Source organism: Panthera pardus, unplaced genomic scaffold (genome assembly GCF_024362965.1).
Source record: "Panthera pardus isolate Hobbes unplaced genomic scaffold, ASM2436296v1 HiC_scaffold_1, whole genome shotgun sequence".
NCBI lineage: Eukaryota > Metazoa > Chordata > Mammalia > Carnivora > Felidae > Panthera > Panthera pardus.
The window spans coordinates 86,299,337-86,317,926 of NW_026526654.1; the positions used below are offsets into that span (position 1 = coordinate 86,299,337).

The 18,590-nt window shown below is 47.9% G+C and overlaps 1 protein-coding gene across 2 annotated transcripts in view; it reads left to right on the forward strand.

The window, feature by feature from the left end:
- SPATA13 (spermatogenesis associated 13) overlaps positions 1-18,590 on the forward strand; it is a 338,414-nt gene that overhangs the window by 28,615 nt on the left and 291,209 nt on the right. For both annotated transcript variants that reach the window (XM_053900894.1, XM_053900895.1), the window contains exon 2: positions 14,877-14,912. In XM_053900894.1, coding sequence (XP_053756869.1) covers positions 14,877-14,912 — 36 coding nt within the window. The remainder of the gene's footprint in view (positions 1-14,876; positions 14,913-18,590) is intronic.

An 18,590-nucleotide genomic window follows, 5' to 3' on the forward strand; every position in this document is an offset into this window, starting at 1 on the left:
GCTAAATATCGACTAATGTCGTCTTGAGAGACGTGAAGGGACTTTGATGATAACAAGTAGCTTTTGAGAAAACCTAGAATTAAGAAAAATAATAGAGTTAAGATTAGAATCTTCATTATATAATCAGCTCTTTCTTTATGTGCTGTATTGGTAGTACCCTAACGCAGATTTAATTGCATATAATACATTTCAAAAAGCTTTGGATTAAAGCAAAAAATAAATTATTAATAATAAGGACATAGAACGTCTGTGGGGTTTGTTTTTTACAAATGGAAAATATTTGCAAAACAATTTATTTTCCACTGTACATCAGCCTTTATTCACTATATTAATGATATCTTAAGATAGCTTGTTTTTGGTTCTATTTTTAATTTATAAATATAATGCAATGTTAGAGACATTTTAAAATATATGAATGAAAACACAGTACAAATCTGTGTACACAGTAACCATAAGAAGAATGGATAGAGTAGAAACCCCTTCCATTTACACTCTCCTGTCTGGCCATTCTCTCCAGAAAGTGTTTTGTACATTTACTGCATATATACATATACACACAATCTGTATTACTATTGTTTTTTTTTTTTTAATGTAGAAATTTACTCTGGTTCCCTTTCACAGTTTCTGGTGAGCAGTCTGGAATTCTGGTCTACCTCTTAAGGTCATTCAAGGACCTAGGTTCCTCCTAGGTGCACTATGGCATTGTCCCCTCCAGGGCACGGCCTCTCTGTCCTTAAAGGATTGCTGCTTTTTACTTTTTCTGTTTTTGTTTTTTTGGGTTTTTTTTAAGTACACGCTGTGCCAAGCTTGGGGCTTGGAATCATGACCCTGAGATCAAGAGTTGTGTGCTCTACCAACTGAGCCAGCCAGGCACCCCGGTAAAGGATTGTTTTTTAAAATCTCCAAAGTATCACGAACCGCTATTTGTAAATTACAAAAAGAAGGAACAACTATTATAAAAATGAAATAAAAAACATAAAATATCCCTGATAATTAGGAGCGAAATCGTGACTCCTGATGCTGACAGGCTCTATGTGCATTTTGAATGGATGCCATTTATATCCGTGCTCAAAGTTTTTAATGCGGCCCATGTGCTTACTTCTTCCTTACCGAACTGATTTTATCTAGGTTGGATTGATATTTGTATATTTGAGATTCACGATATGGAAGCCTGTGCTACGGATCATTTACTTTCAGCCTATCTAGTTCTCCAGGTTTTGGTTTTCTTAACTCGTTGGCCATCCATTCTCCCCTTTGGGGAAAGAAGAGGAACAGTCAGTGAAGAAGGGACTTACCCATCATGAATATGTTTCTTCAGGCATCTTCCTGGAACTGGTTGTAGGCAATGTAGACAGACATTCCCCGGGAAGACTCTGGAATGGGTCAGAACACTGCATCAGTTAATTCTGTTCTAAGATTATTCCCTTACACAAGGCTGAAAATTCACTCTCCATACGATTTATCATCCCAAGTGATGTTCAGTCACATTATCCAACGTAAATTACCAGAGCTTCGACAGTGAGCTAAAGCCAATGGTAAAACGAAAATGAGCACACAGAAAACAAAATGTTCCCGCCTAGAGTCCTCCAAATCAGACTATAAATCCCTTCCCACCATCAGATTCCCAGCAAAAGCTTAGCTCTTCTCCTGACTTTGCTTCTCTATTATTATTATAACCTAGGTGAGAATAAATCAAAGGAAGGAATTGATAGGCATTTGAAAATGCACCGCATTCCCTTTTATACTAGTACCTTTTACTAACATATAAATTATCTTTGCCAACTTGCTTTCCACTTCAGTAGGTCTAAGAGTTTCTCAAAGTAAATAATATATTGAGGGTCCTGATTTTAAAACAGCTCTGCTTTTTCTCTCCCTCTGCCCCTCCCCCGCTCATTCTTTCTCCACCCCCCTACCCCACCCTCTTTCAAAACAAACAAACAAATAAACAAAAGACAACTCTGCTTTTTCTGCCTTGATAGGGGAGGAGTTAAATGCTAGATGACGTTGGCATTTAATTGTAAAGAAATCCTGTTCTTTGACAACCTGTGTATAGTGCTCATATTTTAACATTGTTTTAAATGTTTGCATTTTGATAAAGTTGAATAAATCTGGGTGGATATATGAAACCCTGTTCTTAAAAGATACTGTGTGTGTGTTTAGTGGCAGTAATCAAAGACCACCTTGGATGGATTGGAGAATTGCCTCGTCTCTTAGATCATGGAATTAACTCACAAATAGGGTGCTACCTGGGGGCTTAGCAGGGGAGGTCCAGGGGCAGGAGTTCAGATTTAAGTATGAAAGATAAAGGACAGTTAACCCTTGAACAACATGGGGGTTAGGGGTGCCAACCCCACACATGCTTTAAAATCTGTGTATAAATGTTGACGCCCCCCAAATTTACTAATAGTGAGAACTGCCAGAGATCACTTTTTAATTGCAAAATACAATTTACTGGAGACGTGAACTGCTCACTGGAAAATGATTAGCATCACAGGGGTTTTAAGTAGTTACTTTGAGCTCACTGCAATTCCAGCAAGGGGGCTATAGTATTCACTGTAGTTAATTGTGTGCCGTTATGATCTAATATTGCATCTTTGCATTTGTTTATATTTTTCTTGACTGGGAACGGGACCACGTGCAGTCTGCGTGTGCACACGTTTTGATAAATTTTAACTTTGTGATAGATTCATGCATATTTAATGGCAGTAAATGATAAAATAGACTATCTACATATACTTTATGCATTCATGACATACCTGACCTTTTCTTAATTTTCAATATTTCTAGACTGAACGGTTTGTGAGTTTTTTCACATTGTCGCAGATCTTCAAAATATTTTCCGATACATTTATTGAAAAAATCTGCATGTAAGTGGACCCATGTGGTTCAAACCTATGTTGATCAAGGGTCAACTGTATATGCAGATATAAAATAATATTTTTGTGGATGCTTGGGGAATATGGTCTCATGGGTGAAAAGGTGCTTTCTTGTTTGGTGAAGGAATGAATTCATGTGTTTTGACCCCTCTTGGTGTAGGGACGAGAGGAAAATGGGAAAGATTGTAGCTCATGAAACTGTCATTCAAATAATCGCTATGAAGAAGACGTGATAAATGTCATGTAAAAGGGTCTGAGGACACACAAAATTTAAAAGGGCGTTTCTCAGGGGCACCCGGGTGGCCCAGTTGGTTGAGCATTTGACTCTTGATTTCTGCTTAGGTCATGATCTCATGGTTCAGGAGTTTGAGCCCTTGGCAGGGCTGAGAGCAGGGAGCCTGCTCGGGATTCTCTCTCTGCTCCTCCCCACTGCTCATGCTTTCATTCTCTCAAAATAAATAAATAAACTTAAAAATAAAAGGGCATTTCCCAAGGAATGCCCGTCACATTCTTTTAGATTTGTCAACAAACCCTAAGATGAGGCGCAAGAAAGCAGCCGAGGCATTTTTGTCAATGGAGGAGTAGATTCCTTTCTGTGCACACAGCAGCATAACTGACATTTTTTCCCCTCCTTAATAAAGACTTTCACTCCCTTGCCCTTCAGAATTGACCTTCTAAAATACAGTACACCATTTCTTGCATAATCATCACCTGTTCCACTCCACAATTGCCACGCTTACGACTCTCACTTCTGGATAGAAGGTCTTCAGACCTGTTGAGCTGGAAGCAGCCGTAGGTTCCTGCCACATTCCTTTGGTATTTGGGGTGAACCACAGAGAAAATACAGCCGTCTTGTAACCATCCACGATTTTACGATTAAGTGAGAGGTTAATAATGGACATAGTATTCATAGAGGCTAAGTTTAAATATTAGCATCCATTAGGAGTTATTGCCTTGTATAAAAATTTTCTTATTCCGAGGGTATCTATGGGCCGTCACCCCGAGTCAAGGAGATCTACTAATTCATTAGCAGGTAAATACACAGGCCGGCACAGCATCCTTGAGCATTGCACCACAACAGCCTTCCGTGCATTGAGAATGTGATCGAAAAAAAAAAAATCTGTAAATAGTATTAGTGAGCAACAGGTTTAGACAGATACATGAGAAAATCGTTCCCGTTGTGTTCTCGTTGTGAGTTCTGTGATACACGAAGGAACCTTCGGAAGGAAGGCCAGAGTGGAGCCCAGCCACGGAGGGGAGTTGGGGCACAACGTGGTGCAGAAAGGCTGGCAGAGCCGGGCCAGGCAGGTCCGTGTAGTAACTACTGCTACTCCTACTGCTAGTACTCAGGGCAGCCCTGCTTTATTGAGCACTTACTACACGTGGCGCCAATCTGAGCACTCAACGTGCACCAGTATTGAATCGTGACGATAATCCCGTGATGATGGACAGTCACGATCCCAGGTTAGAGCTGCGGGACTGAGTGTCAGGGAGGCCTCCAGCTCAGACAGTGGGCTTGAGACAGGTGGGGGCAGGACAGCACCAGACACGTGCCCCCAGCCCCGCCCACTTACTCATCATGAGTTACAGGCTCCTAGCGACAGCGCAGAGGGAAGCCATGTGGACGGTGGCCGGGAAAGGATGCGCTCGCCTGCGACACACGTAAAGCGGCCTGTTAAAAGGATGATGCGCAGGGTCACCGCCGCTCTTACTGTTCCATCATTTTGGACCAGCCTCTCCTTGCGTCCCTGGCCCCGTCCTTCTGTACCCTTACTTGTCCCCAGCCCACCCTGCCTCGCAGATCCCGTGGAAATGCCAGCCCCTTCACAGAGCCTTCCGGGCTCCCCTCGGTCCAGAGAACCCGTCCTGCCCTGGCCCCCAGCCGTGCCCCCAAGAGGCTCATTTCCTACCTTCCAGTCCTTCTGGCGGCAGCTGGCCCGACTGGAAAGCATCTCAGGGCCAGTGCCCGGCCACCCAAGTGTCCCCGGAAGCTCTGAGCACAGTACCTGTGCAGTGCTGAGCTGAATTCTGTTGAGGAGCCTCTGGGAAGGGTTAGGACCCGCCAGGCGACCCTCTCAGGTCTGCCTGGGGGCAGGTGGGGCTGGCCTGCTGGGACGGAGCCCACTCTGCGTGTGGCATCATATCTGTGGTCAGTAGCTGGGGCCGTGGGTTCGAAACCCTGCTCCTTCAATGACTAGCTGTGCAATCTGGGGAAGTTACGGAGGCTCGCGTTTGTCTCCGTTATCTTTTTTTTTATTTAAAAAAAAATTTTTTTTTTATTGTTTATTTATTTTTGAGAGAGACAGAGACAGAATGAGAGTGGGTTGGGGCAGAGAGAGAGGGAGACACAGAATGCGAAGTAGGCTCCAGGCCCCGAGCTGTCAGCACGGAGCCCGATGTGGGGCTCGAACTCACAGACCGCCAGATCATGACCTGAGCCGAAGTCGGACGCTCAACCGACTGAGCCCCCCTCCCCCCCCCCCGGCGCCCCTGTCTCCATTTTCAAGTAGGAGTAGTGTACTATTACCCCAAGTGTCCTCATGAGGATCGAATGAAACTTCATATGTGCTTGACGCACAGTAAGACTTAATAAACCTCATTTATTGTCGTTACTGTCTGTGCACAAGCCACCCCAGAAGGTGCACATTTTCCTTGTATGTTAGGCCATGAAGCTTAACCGGGAAGGTCCTGGGGAGAATGGTGGCAGCACAAGGGCTGCTGGGGGGGCCTGTGCTGCCAAGTAGGGTGGGCGATTACAGGTGGGGTCACACTCGGGGAGCTGCGGTACAGGCTGTGTGTTCCCGACTCTTAAATCCCGACTCTTAAGATGGGTAGGTTCAAGGAGAGACCAGTGCTCCCGGCTTCTTTCCTTTTCAGTTTCCCAGTCCGCTGAATGCGAGAAAGTTTGGCCCTGTGCTCTCTCCCCACCCCTTCCCCATCCTTCCCTCTCCCCGCCCCTTCCCTGGCTGCCCCCTCCCCTTCCCCCCCCCACAGAGCTCCCTCCTCACCTCTTCCTCATGCCTCCTCCCCTCTCCCTCTCTGGGTGCTCCCTCCCCATTCCTTCCTCATGCTCCCTCCCTACCTCTTCCTTGTGCTCCTTCCTCCTCCCCTTCCCTCTCCTTGCACATCCCAGAGAACTAGTTTTATCAGCCTGTCTGTGAAGAAGACTTCTGCCTCCAACGGATAGAGTGACTTAGAGGCTCCAGGAACCCAGTTGGCTGAGGAGGCACGAGGTGGCAGAAATACTGTGATGGGCCCAAGCAGGTGGAGGCTACTCAAGAAACAGAGCGCAGTGGTCATATGCCGTCTGGGAGCACAGGGACCATAACAGGCAGCTAGGACATGCCCCCAAGTGAGCACGCAGAGCGGGAACGCGCCCGGGGCTTTGTCTTTGCTGCAGGTCCCTGGACCCTTCCAGGCCCTGCCGGAGGAGGAGGTGGGGGAGGGCCGGCTGAGTCAGCTTGCTCCACCCCCCAGACTCTGCTTCTGGTTCCCTCAGGAGCTGACAAATGCAGTGCTGTGTATCACGACCCTACCCACTACCGACAAGGAGGCAAGAGCTTCCTGCCGGTCTCTTTCTTCTCCGCGCCCTCGCAGGCCCTGCGGGGCCACCTTCTTCCCCGCTGCCCCTGGTCCCTGTCCTCTGCCTCTGCCTGTTCTACTTCCGGCCTGAATCAAACCCACTCTTCCTCACCGTGGCCGACGTAATGTCTCCTCTGCCAGGTGCCTGGGTGCTTTGCCCTGCACCTGCCTGCCTTCTCAAGGGACAGCACCCTGGCTTTTCCCGTGGAAATTCCCTGAGCCTGGGAGGCAGTCTCCACCTTGACCTCCTCTTGCCTTTTTCCCTGTTTCCATCCTGCTGTGATGTGTCTGGACCCTCCAGCTGGCTGACCGCCGTGACACGTTGACTCTGGCTTCTTCCCCTGGACCTGACCCATCAGCTATGCTCCTTCCCTGCAAGGCCGTGCTCCGCAGACGGGAGAGGCCAGCTTTCGCCTGAGGCTGGAGGCTGGGCCCGCACTTTGGGGTTTCTGCCCCCCACTTCAATCAGCACCCAGAAGTGGGCATGACTCCTGAGCGCCTGGTTCTAGGAATTTTCCTTCTCCCCATTCCCAAGGCAATGCCACCTTGGCGATGCTGCTTAGTCACCACATTCCACAGTTGGTCTGGGCCCCAGTACAGTCCTGGGAGGCAACTTGGCCTTCCAGCCCCACCCCTGGGGACCACGGTGACCAGGCCCTCAGAGCCTGAGAGTGTCGCTGCTGATGAGGATGGAGCCCTGAGCCACAGGAGAGTTCTGGAACCCTACCACTGCTCTCGGTGCTCGGGCTGGGCAGCACACCCAGTGGCACCAGGACCCTTAGATTGGCCAACAAGGGACTGACCCTGGCTTGTTTTCTTCTCCACGTGTGGCTGAAAACACCGGGCTCTAACTTTACTGGGGGAGCGGAATCCCAGGCTCTGATGTTGCGCCTGGCAGAGGACGTACTGAGACCGTGGCCGCCGCCTCTGGCCAAGACCTGTGTATCCGGGCACGTGGTGGTCCTGATCTTAGAGGCAAGAGGCGGCCAGTGATGCCGCCTGCAGACCCTTCCGGCAAAAGCAGGTCTGGACAGGCCCCGGAGAGGTCACGAGGGATGAACTGGCCAGGGCTTGTGAAGCCCTGACGTTCTCTTGAACTAACAGACCCAGAACTCACAGACCGGGTAACATCCCCGGGCTTCTCTGCCTTTTCTTCATACACTTGTCATGGCGGCCGTCCTGTTCACCTCCTCCTACCCCTGTGACTGTGAGACTCAGGGCCAGGACCTAGTCTTGCGTACCGTTGTATCTATAAATCAAACTCAGTGCCAGACTCAGAGAGGGTAGAGGCGTTGGGTGTCCTGCAGGGATTGCCTGTGGCCCCTGCCTCTGACCGTGGGGCCCGGCAGGAATGCGAGGGACTCGGTCACTGGAAAACCACTGCCAAGAAGCCAAGCAGGTAAGTGGTCGATGATGCCAGGTCAGGGCAGATTTCAGACCTGCCCGGGAGTCTTGCTGCCTCCACCCTGCATCTCAGCCAGACCCTCCGTCACGGACACAGGGATTCTGTGAACCACCCCAGAGCGGGCAACTGTGCTGCACTTTCAGACCAAAACACTTTTAGACTCCGGGGGCCGGGAGGGGGGTGCAGGGCAGCTTGTGGACAAAACTCTCATCCGTCTTGCCCAAGCTTGCTCCGTCGGCCTCGGATGCCCCCTGCCGGTCAGTATCTGGCCAAGCCGCTGGCCCCCTAATAGCTTGAGGGCGCCTTCCGGTGTAAACAGGATGGGCACAAAGATTTTACCTACTGGGTCTGAGCGGCGAGAGAGACACCCTTACGGGAAATACTGACTGACAGGCTGCCCACTTGGACTTCACGTTAGGACCCTTCAAGTTGGCCGAGATGATCGAGGTCATGACCCTCCAATTTCAGTGGCTCCCGTGGTCCCTCTTTCTCTGCCAGGATGAGCTCCTGGCGTCTGTGCCCACCTGTCTCTCATTACTGGCCCCACAACTGGGGTGTGTGGTAGGGGCTCTCGTCTTCCAGAGGAGTCATTGCCGTGGCTGCTGAGCAACCGCGGGCACCGTACCCATCGTCTGTTCCCATCGTTACGCCACGTAATGAGCCACTCCGAAGCCTAGTGGCTCACGACACCGAGCATTCGTGTAGTTCGTGGGTTTACAGATTGGGGATGTACCTGGGCTTGACGGGGCCCCCTCACCTAGCTGGCACCCAGCTGGGGTGATGGAGCTACTCAGCCGGGGGTCTCCCGTCACGCGGCAGGCTCGCCCGGACATGTTCTTCGTGTGGTGGCAGAGGGGAACCGCGAGCAGGCCCAAATGGGGCTTCCCAAGCCTCTGCTGTGTCCCGTTTGTGAATGCCCCACCGGGCACTGCCCACACGTCTGAGCCCAGAGCCAGCGTGGGAGGATGGCACAAGGTCACGTGGGAAACGTCGGCACACCCGGAGGAACTTCCCCCCGATCACCTGCTCGGTGGGCTGAGCCTGGGTTTTCCGAGCAGCACTCAGAGCACTTAGTACTCCCTCCCCGTGCACGCTGCGCCTACCCTGGGCTCTCCCCTCAGCGCCCCACTGCCCACTCGTCGAGTGGGACTCTCGCTTTTCCTTGAGTTCCCGGGGTTTCATAGCATCCCCTTCCTTCTACCCGACCTTCCCCCTCTGACCCCTTCACGCCGACCGTTGCTCAAGTTGTGCCTCCAGTTGTCTCTCGGCCTCTCAGCTCCAGGCTGTGGAGGACCCAGGCAGCCACACCGCCCCCTGCCCCTTCCCCAGCACCTGGGGCAGGGTTTGGGGACAGTGCCCTGGGTTCTACCTGTGGCGAGGATGAGGACAAGGTATCGACAATCAAGGGGGCGCCCGGGGGGCTCAGTCGGTTAAGTGTCCTACTCTCGATTTTGGCTCAGGTCATGATCTCACGGTTCATGAGTTCGAGCCCATGTCTCACTCTGCACTGACAGTGTGGAGCCTACTTGGGATTTTCTTTCTCCCTCCCTCTCTCTGCCCCTCCCCCGCTCACACGCTCGCTCGCTCTCTCAAAATAAATAAATAAACTTAAAAAAAAGAAACACAAAAATATTAAAAAAAAAAAAAAGATATCTAGGGGCGCCTGGGTGGCTCAGTCGGTTAAGCATTCACCTTCAGCTCAGGTCATGATCTTGCAGTTCGTGAGTTCGAGTCCCGCATCGGGCTCTGTGCTGACAGCTCAGAGGCCGGAGCCTGTTTCAGATTCTGTGTCTCCCTCTCTCTGCCTCTCCCCCACTCATGATCTGTCTCTCTCTCTCAAAAAATAAACGAGCATTTAAAAAATTCCTTAAAAATAATAAAAAAAAAATACTAAGTCCTGCTCATCCTAAAAATTACATTTTCCTTGACCTTGTGAGTCCTTCAAAGTCCCATTTCTCTTTAACTTCCCTTTTTCAAAAAAAGAAAAGAAAAAAAAGCTTTGAAAGAGTAAGCCACACCTGTGCTTCCATTCCTTACCACCCACCTGTTCCCTGATCGCCTACAAATTTTTGAGTTTTTCTCCACTTTTTTTTTTTTTTTTGCCCTAAAAAGTACTCTCTTGAAGGTCAGCAGAGTTGGAATATCGCATGTGTTTGTAATGTAACTCTTGCAAAACCCTAACAAGACAGGTCTGCATGGCCGTGTCACAAGTGACGAAATCAAAGCTCAGCCTGCTTCAGTAATTTACGAAGTTACCCAGGACAGGTTATGGAACACAGGCCCGTCTGACTGCAGAGTCTAAGCTTGTAGTCATTATCCTAACCCCAAACACAGGGCCGGGGTGTGTCCAAGTAGGAATCCTCCTAACCCGGGCTGTGCAAAGGGTTGTGCATTAGTTTGCTAGGGCTGTTGAAAAAAGGACCCCAAACTGAGGGCCTAACCAACAGACACTGAGCGTTTCACAGTTCTGGAGGCTGGGAGGCCGAACTGAGGTGTTGGGAGGGCTGTGCTCCCTCTGAAGCCTCCAGGGGAAGATCTGTTCCAGGCTTCTCTCTCCTGGCTTCCGGCGTCGTGGCTCCAGTCTTCACGTGGCATTTTCTGTGTGTGCGTGTCTGTGTCCAGATTCCCCTTTTAATGAGGACATTGGTCAGAGTGGGCGAAGGCCCACCCTGATGACCTCGTCTAAACTAATTATATCTGGGGGTGTCTGGGTGGCTCAGTTGGTGAAGCGCCGACTTCCGCTCGGGTCTCACGGTCTGTGAGTTCAAACCCCGCGTCAGGCTCCGTGCTGACAGCTCGGAGCCTGGAGCCTGCTTGGGACTCTGCGTCTCCCTCTCTCTCTCTGCCCCTCCCCCACTCACACTCTGTCTCTGTCTCTCTCTCTCTCAAAAATAAGTAAACATTAAAAGATTTTTTTTAAGCTAATTATATCTGTATCAACCCTCTTTCCAAATAAAGTCACATTCTGAGGTACTGAGGACTTCAACGTATGGATTTTTTTTTTTTAACTTTTTTTTTTTTTTTTTTTTTTTTTTGAGACAGAGAGAGACAGAGCATGAACGGGGGAGGGGCAGAGAGAGGGAGGCACAGAATCGGAAGCAGGCTCCAGGCTCTGAGCCATCAGCCCAGAGCCCGACGCGGGGCTCGAACTCACGGACCACGAGATTGTGACCTGAGCTGAAGTCGGACGCTTAACCGACTGAGCCACCCAGGCGCCCCTTCAACGTATGGATTTGAGGGCAGGGGATACCATTCAAACCATGAGCAGATAGCATGATGTCACCGCAGAACCCCTCCCCAGATGTCCGGAAGGAGAATTTACATTTTAACAAGGTGCCCAGGTGATTCCAATGCACATTAAGGTGTGAGAAGCACTTGTCTATAGCACTTTCTGGAAAGAAGTGTGGCAGCATGAAACAGGATTCTTAGGATGATCCTAATTCTTGAATTTCACTTAGGATAGAAATAATTTTAAACACGGACAAAGACAATGTATACGAAGATGTTTATTCCGGGTGATTCCGTAGAAATAGAACATTTTTACACGGTAAGCACGACTTTCTACCATTTTTAGCTGGACAATTGTTCTATTTCAGGTGATATATGGGTTAAAGATGCTGTTGTGGGAAACATTTTCTGAAATCGAAACCGACTTAGAGCCAAACTTCTGGAAAAACACCTATTTGTAAACTCAGGGGTTATAGCAAAACGACCATGGAACTAGAGGGCTGACTTAACTACGGAATGATAATTTTGTTTCGTGTGATGAAAGCATTATGCTTATGTGAGAAAATGTCCCCTTTTAAAGAGGATATTGAATGATCGAGGGGTGAAGTACCATGAAGACTGGGATTTGCTGTTTAAAAACCCAGCAAAATGAAAATTCATGGCATGAGCGGAGTGAAATGATGGCTGTTGAATCTAGGCAATGGATTCATAGAGGTCTTTTCAGCTCCGTTTTTGAGGCTACTTGACAATTTTTACTAAAAAAATAAAGTTTAAAAATACAATCATGTAAAGTATAAAAAAATAATTTTCTCTCAGATGTTCTTTTGGCTGCCGTGTCTTCTCAGTTATTTTATAGTCAAACCGTGTTAAACAGTCGATTCACCTGTTTCCTCCGTTTCTTAGTTTGTAACAAAGTCGGGCACGTCTTCTGCCCACGTTGGTCGTTGTTACTTACTGGGCTCCTTTGAAGGGAGAGATTGCTTGGGGCGCCCGGCTGGTTCCCTTGGTGACGCGTCCTCATGATCTGGCCTTTGGGACTTTGAGCCCCGCATCTCTGTGCTGACAGCTCGGAGCCTGGAACCCGCTTCGGATCTGGTGTCTCCCTCTCTCTCTCTGCCCCTCCCCCTCTCACACTCTGTCTCTGTCTCTGTCTCTCTCAAAAATAAATAAACATTAAAGAGAGAAAAAGATTGCTTGGTTTAGCGTGGGACGGAGGAAAGGAATTGCCCTAATTGCTGACATTGTAATCCACACACACTGTGTCAGCCTCATGGCATCCTCCCTTTCTGGTTGCTTTTGTGGCACTTTCTAGATCTTTATGGTAACAGCAGTAATTTCTCAACAGAGCAAGGCCTGTCATTTCCTTTTTTTTTAATATATATTTTTTTAATGTTTATTTTATTTTTGAGAGAGAGAAAGACAGAGCATGAGCAGGGGAGGGGCAGAGAGACAGAGAGAGAGAGAGAGAGAGAGAGAGAGAGAGAATCTGAAGCAGGCTCCAGGCTCCGAGCTGTCAGTACAGAGCCCTCTGTGTGGCTTGAACTCGTGGACCGTGAGATCATGACCTGAGCCGAAGCTGGACGCTTAACTGACTGAGCCACCCAGGCGCCCCCAAGGCCTGTCATTTCTTTTTTTTTTTTTTTTTTCAACGTTTTTTATTTATTTTTGGGACAGAGAGAGACAGAGCATGAACGGGGGAGGGGCAGAGAGAGAGGGAGACACACAGAATCGGAAACAGGCTCCAGGCTCCGAGCCGTCAGCCCAGAGCCCGACGCGGGGCTCGAACTCACGGACCGCGAGATCGTGACCTGGCTGAAGTCGGACGCCCAACCGACTGCGCCACCCAGGCGCCCCAAGGCCTGTCATTTCTAGATGACCTGGATACTTTCTTCACTTAGTGAGACTTCACCATAACCCCGAAGCAAGTTTCGTGTTCCCGAACCCCCCTGAGTGCTGGCCTCACGCTTCCTGCGTGGACATGAAGTGAATGTTGCTCTGTTTTCTGCTGTGACCTGCACCCCAGCCCTACCGCGATGTGGACGGCACGGGCAGTGTGTGCCGGGGGGTGGTAGCCACGGTGACAAGTGTCCGGGTTCCGAGCCCCACAGTAAAATGGCAGGAACCCCCACCCCAGCCCCTCCGTCCCCTGGCAGGATTCGGGACGCTCTGTGCCTTTTCCTCAGATGTTCTTACGGTCCGTCAGCCCTTGGTCTCGGTGTGTGGCTTTGTCCTTCTGCCCTGCTTCTGGGCCATTCCTCCTGGTTGGGCAGGCGGGCTGAGACCAGCGTGACCGTTCTGTCACACGGTGGCGCTCCTCCTATGACGTGGTCACTCTGATGGGCAGCGGCTGCCCCGCCTGTAGCCGGGATGGCCATTTCCCAGCAGAGTTATACCCTCAGCGGTGTCCAAAGGGGAATTCTTCCCATTTCTGACAGCACCCTGGCCGTTGCACTAATGTTATTTCGCTGACTTCCAACTTCCTTGAGGTCTCGCCGAAAGCACTTGGAGCATCCTTCCTCAGCAGCTGGGTGGGAAAGTGATACAAACTACACCCATAACATTGGCTTAAAATTGCCTCTCTGTGCCCACAACCCAGCAAGGTCATTGGGCTGCACTTGACATTACTGACTCCACCCAGGCGGGCTCCGCGCCCCAGGGACCCGCGCAGAGCCCCAGAGCCTGAGCACCCTGCATCCGATCCCCTCCTCCCTTGCCGTTACCCTCATGAGCTATTGTGTCTCTAGCGTTTTCTCTCCCAGAAGTTTTATTGTGTCCTCGTTTAGAGACAAGCCCCACAGGACACTCCAGGATGTGTGGTATGGCACACAGTTCCAGCAATAGGGTGACAGTTCTGTCCCTGCCTGGCCTGCCCCCCCCCCCCCATGGGATTAAAGACACGATAAATCACATGGGTGCAGAGACGGCGGGCCTCCGTCGTTCCCACCCAGGCCCACTGCCAGCATTCAATAAACGCGTGTTGGGTTGGTGAATAAAAGAGTGAATAGGTAGCTGCCCATCCAGATGGTATGATGAGCATAAATTAGCATGATCCTAAGTAGGAAGGGGCAGGCAGCTTCCACGAAGGGTGCTTCTGGAAGGCAAGGGCTGGTGATGGGCTCCGGAAGGATGGGATGAGGCTGTAGGGACTGGGGAGCAGAAGTTCTCTACACGTGGGGGACCAAGTGGGGGGCCAGTGGAGGGAGCTAATAAATGTCTGCAAAGGAGCAAGGATTCCCGAGAAGCTGCCCAGTTTTTCGCCACAGAGAGCAAATCCCCAAGATGGCAACGTGCATTTGCATGTGCTTACAATGTGCCAGGCAGTGCTCCAAGCCCTTTGTGGATATTAATTCACTTAGTCCTCACTCCATTCTCTGCCGTTAGCCTGGCAGAGAAATGAAATCACTGCCCTGGGTCACGCAGCAAGAAACCGCGGTCTGGGATTTGACCCTATGCAGTCTGGCTTCAGAGCCTGTGCACTTAACCAGAGATCAGTGAATTTGAAACCCAGGGCTCATCGTTACGGAATAACACAGCCAGAACCGTGGGGTTGCGGTGTGATCCAGATATGTTAGGTAGAATGCATCATTTTCTCAGTGCTCTTAAAATCTATCAAGGGTGTGTAAATCTATACGCATGCATTTACGCGCGCGTGTGTGTGTGCACACAATTTATTTTTTCTCCATATATTTTTTTCAGATCAAATCGAGAACTGACATTCTAATTTAACTTCCAATGATCTCTCACACGTCTGCGTACTAACAGCACATCTTTTCCTTCCTTTCCAGGACTTGTCCTTAAGAGTCGCCAGTGCTCCGAACCTGGTAAGAATGGCCTCCAGACCTCCATCCCCTCCCCCACTGTCTCTTCTGTTTCTTCTGGAGCCTCAGACTGACGGCTTCACGTTTTTCTTGACTTTCAACATATACCCCCCCCCCCCCCCCCCCCCCCCCGTCAGGCCCTTTGGGTGATGTCTTCCTTTTTGAAGTTAAGGCCTCCTCTTACTATAATTCTGGGTCATAAACGAACTTTGTTAATGTTCAGTACTGCCACCAACTATTCTGATGTTTCGGCCAATCCACTGGTGGGCGAACTTGGGGATGATTTTATTTTGTAAACGAATGCAAATTAGTCACCTCGCCCCAATGGAAAATCAAACATGAGGCTGTTACATTCTTGAGATATTTTGTTGTGATAAAAACCTGGGAGTGTTCTGGGGCCTTTTGCTTTTTATTGGATGGATATAACTTTAGGGTTTAACACATTTTAGTATGCATATACATGTGTATCACGTATTTAGGTCTCTTATAAATTAAGTTATATTAATAATCACTTCATGGTTGTGAGGCCAAAGTATCTTTTTTGATGGATAGATAGAAGTGTTGCAAAAGATCATGTTTGTCTCAGCATTATTTACAGACGTGATTTCCACATTGGGGCTAAAGACAGACAAGTAAAGAGTCTAAGGAAGTCCATTTAAGTATTGAATGAAACATCTTTGTATTCCTTATTCTCCAACTAAAGTGGGTAACGGTGTATGGGAAGCTTTGACTGAGTTAGCAATGAGAAATTTGGAAAATCTAATCTGAGATTACATGTCAGAAACTCAGAGGTGTCTATTCATTAGAAGCCATTGATGACAAGAAGGTGCAGGTTCCTTGCTAGGTGATCGGATGGCTTTGTTGAAGTTCACTGATTTCGTGTGAACCATCAACCTTACCTGATGTCGCCATTCATTTGCCATTTACCGTTGACCTGAAGTGAAAAATATTTTGCTTCCTTGATGCATTTTTTTTCAATTTTTAACTATTTGTATTTGTTTGTGGACAAATTACGTGATGGCATTTGGGTTCCAAATTTTGGTATGTTGGGTAAGTGGATTATCATAGTCCGTTATATCTTACTTCAGAATCATTTGGTGAAAAGAAATTATGATAAACTCTTAAAAATTTACTCAGCCTGTTTTTAATATTTAGTATGAAGGAGAGTGGTGAAACATCCCTGACTGGGTGGATTTCAGTGGGCATATTATTATAATTTGGGTGATACTCAGGGAAAGTGAATGTGTTTCTAAAGAAGAAGGAGCCCCAAGTTTATATGATTTTTATCAATGAAAGCGAAAAACACTATGCATTTTTATAACATACTATAGAATAACTACCAATTTAATAGCAGTAGAATTAGTTCCAATTTCTATATATTTTTTGTTCTGTTTTGCTTTTTGGTAAACTTAGGATGAAAAAAAATCTCCAGCAATAATTTTTGTGTATTTTAAAACATTTTTTTTATGTCGCACACTAAACGATTATCTAACTTACAGTGTGTGTGTGTGTGTGTGTGTTCTCTTTCTTTTTCCTCTTGTGCATCCTTCCCAATTAGAATAAATATCATTAATGAAAACGCTTCTCTGAAGTCAGATTTTATATAAAAACACAACTCCAGAGGGGAAACTATCAAAGTATTCACAAAAATTATAATGCTTGTAAATAATTGTTGGAATCCTAGGCAACAGTGGGAATCCAAAGGGAAAGAGACATTCTGGATACAAGAAAAGCTTCTATTAAATAGATGTTTTATTTTCTCAAAGGAGGTCACATGAGCAATGATAGCTGTAGATTTCAGTGTTGCCCTTCTGTTTCTTCTTGTCCTCTCTGGAGCCAGTGAAGACGGGGGAGGTTGGGATCCCCACCAGTTTCTCCCTGGAGTTCTTTGGAGAGCCTGTGGCCAGCTGCAGCATTTTGTGCTCTTCCAGAATTCAGACAGTTAGCTTTATTGGAGCTTAGCCTCTCACTGTGTGATGCTGTGGCTTGGGCTGCTTCCTTGGGAAGCCCGCCACGGAGTGTGGAGACCCACCAACAGCCAGACCTTGACCTCCTTAGCTTTTCCCTTCACGGCGGAAACCCCCAGGCCATGGGCATGGTGTCTTAAGAGATTTGGGCCTCATTAAGAGCTATACTTTGGGGTTTAACGTTTTGCAGTTTTACTTGGTTCCTTGTTTTACGTTGTTCCATTTCAACTTGAACATTTGATTGTATAGTTAAAATGCTTGAGCTTTTAAGTTATTTGTAACTGATACTGTTCCAGAATTTGGAAAAAGCAAAAATAGAGTGTTGTGTATTGTCACTGAGTTCCAAGATATAGTCATTCTCATGTACTGGTAAAGTATACGTGACCTTCTGAAAACTTGCTTTGTAACCTTAATCAAATATTTATTAACATTTAAATTAAAATATATTCATATTTTTAACAACAGGTTTATAGTCATTTGAGATGGAAACCATTGATCAATAACTGCCTATATTTATTCTTGGCATAAAAATGACACTTTTATGCCAAATGAAATTTACCATTCAGTGGCAATCAGTTTTTAACAGTAAAACTGAAATTATTGAGAACCACTTCAAATTTAAGTACCAAAGATAAAATGAAATTGTTTTAACTCTGGAGTCCAGCAAGCTCAGTTGCCCACAGAGGCCACTAGAGGGAGCTGTTGAATCTTAAATTAAATATATTCGAATTTCAACAAACCTTTGGGCGAACTATCCAGATAAACTGGTCCGCAAAATGTAATGCAGTGTGATAAGTGGTAGCATGGTTTTTATTCCTGTTAGCACAAAAGTTATGCATATAATTAAATTATATGTGGGAATTTATATGCAGTTAAATTCAATGGATACTTTTGAGCACATGTCATTTACAAGGCACTTTCTTCTAAAAGGGATTATAAAGATAAGTAATGCAAATGGTTCGCAAGCATGTGTGTGTATCTGTGCACGTACAGTTGCGTTACAAAGTAGAACATAAAATGTAAGAACCATAAGAAACAAAGTACCGTGGGGTTTCACAAGAGAGAGGCTGCATGGCAGGAGGCAGGATGGAGAAGGTGGCCTTTAAGGATGCACATGGGGGAGGGGCGCCCGGGTGGCCCAGTGGGTTGAGCATCCAACTTCTGCTCAGGTCATGATCTCACGGTCTCTGTGCTGACGGCTCAGAGCCTGGAGCCTGCTACGGATTCTGTGTCTCCCTCTCTCTCCCTGCCCTCCCCAGCTTGCCCTCGCTCTCGATAGTAAATAAATAAACTTAGGAAATTATTATTTTTAAAAAGGATGCACATGGGAGGACTCCCGGAGTGTGAGAAGATGGGGCCATACGCTTAAGTACAGAGCACGGCGTAAGTTACGGAATTTTGGGGAACCCCGAAGGGTCCCATTTGCTGGAGGCACAGGTTGCGTAAAGGTGACTAAAGGAATACCAAGCAGAAAAGGCAGGTCAGGCTGCACTGTGGTCCCACATAAATGCTGGGGGGCTTATTTGTACCTAATTGCTCTGCATGTGAAAGTGTGGCCAAAGGAACCTGTAGCTGCCACTTATAGAGGTGAGAGTGGGAGGCACATCCCCTGCTATCTATGCTTTCCCCTATTAACTGTGGTGGTTCGGGGCCTTGAAACCGTAGAATATCCTAGCAGCGTTTAGGTCCGTGGAGCTAGATTTAATAAAATGCT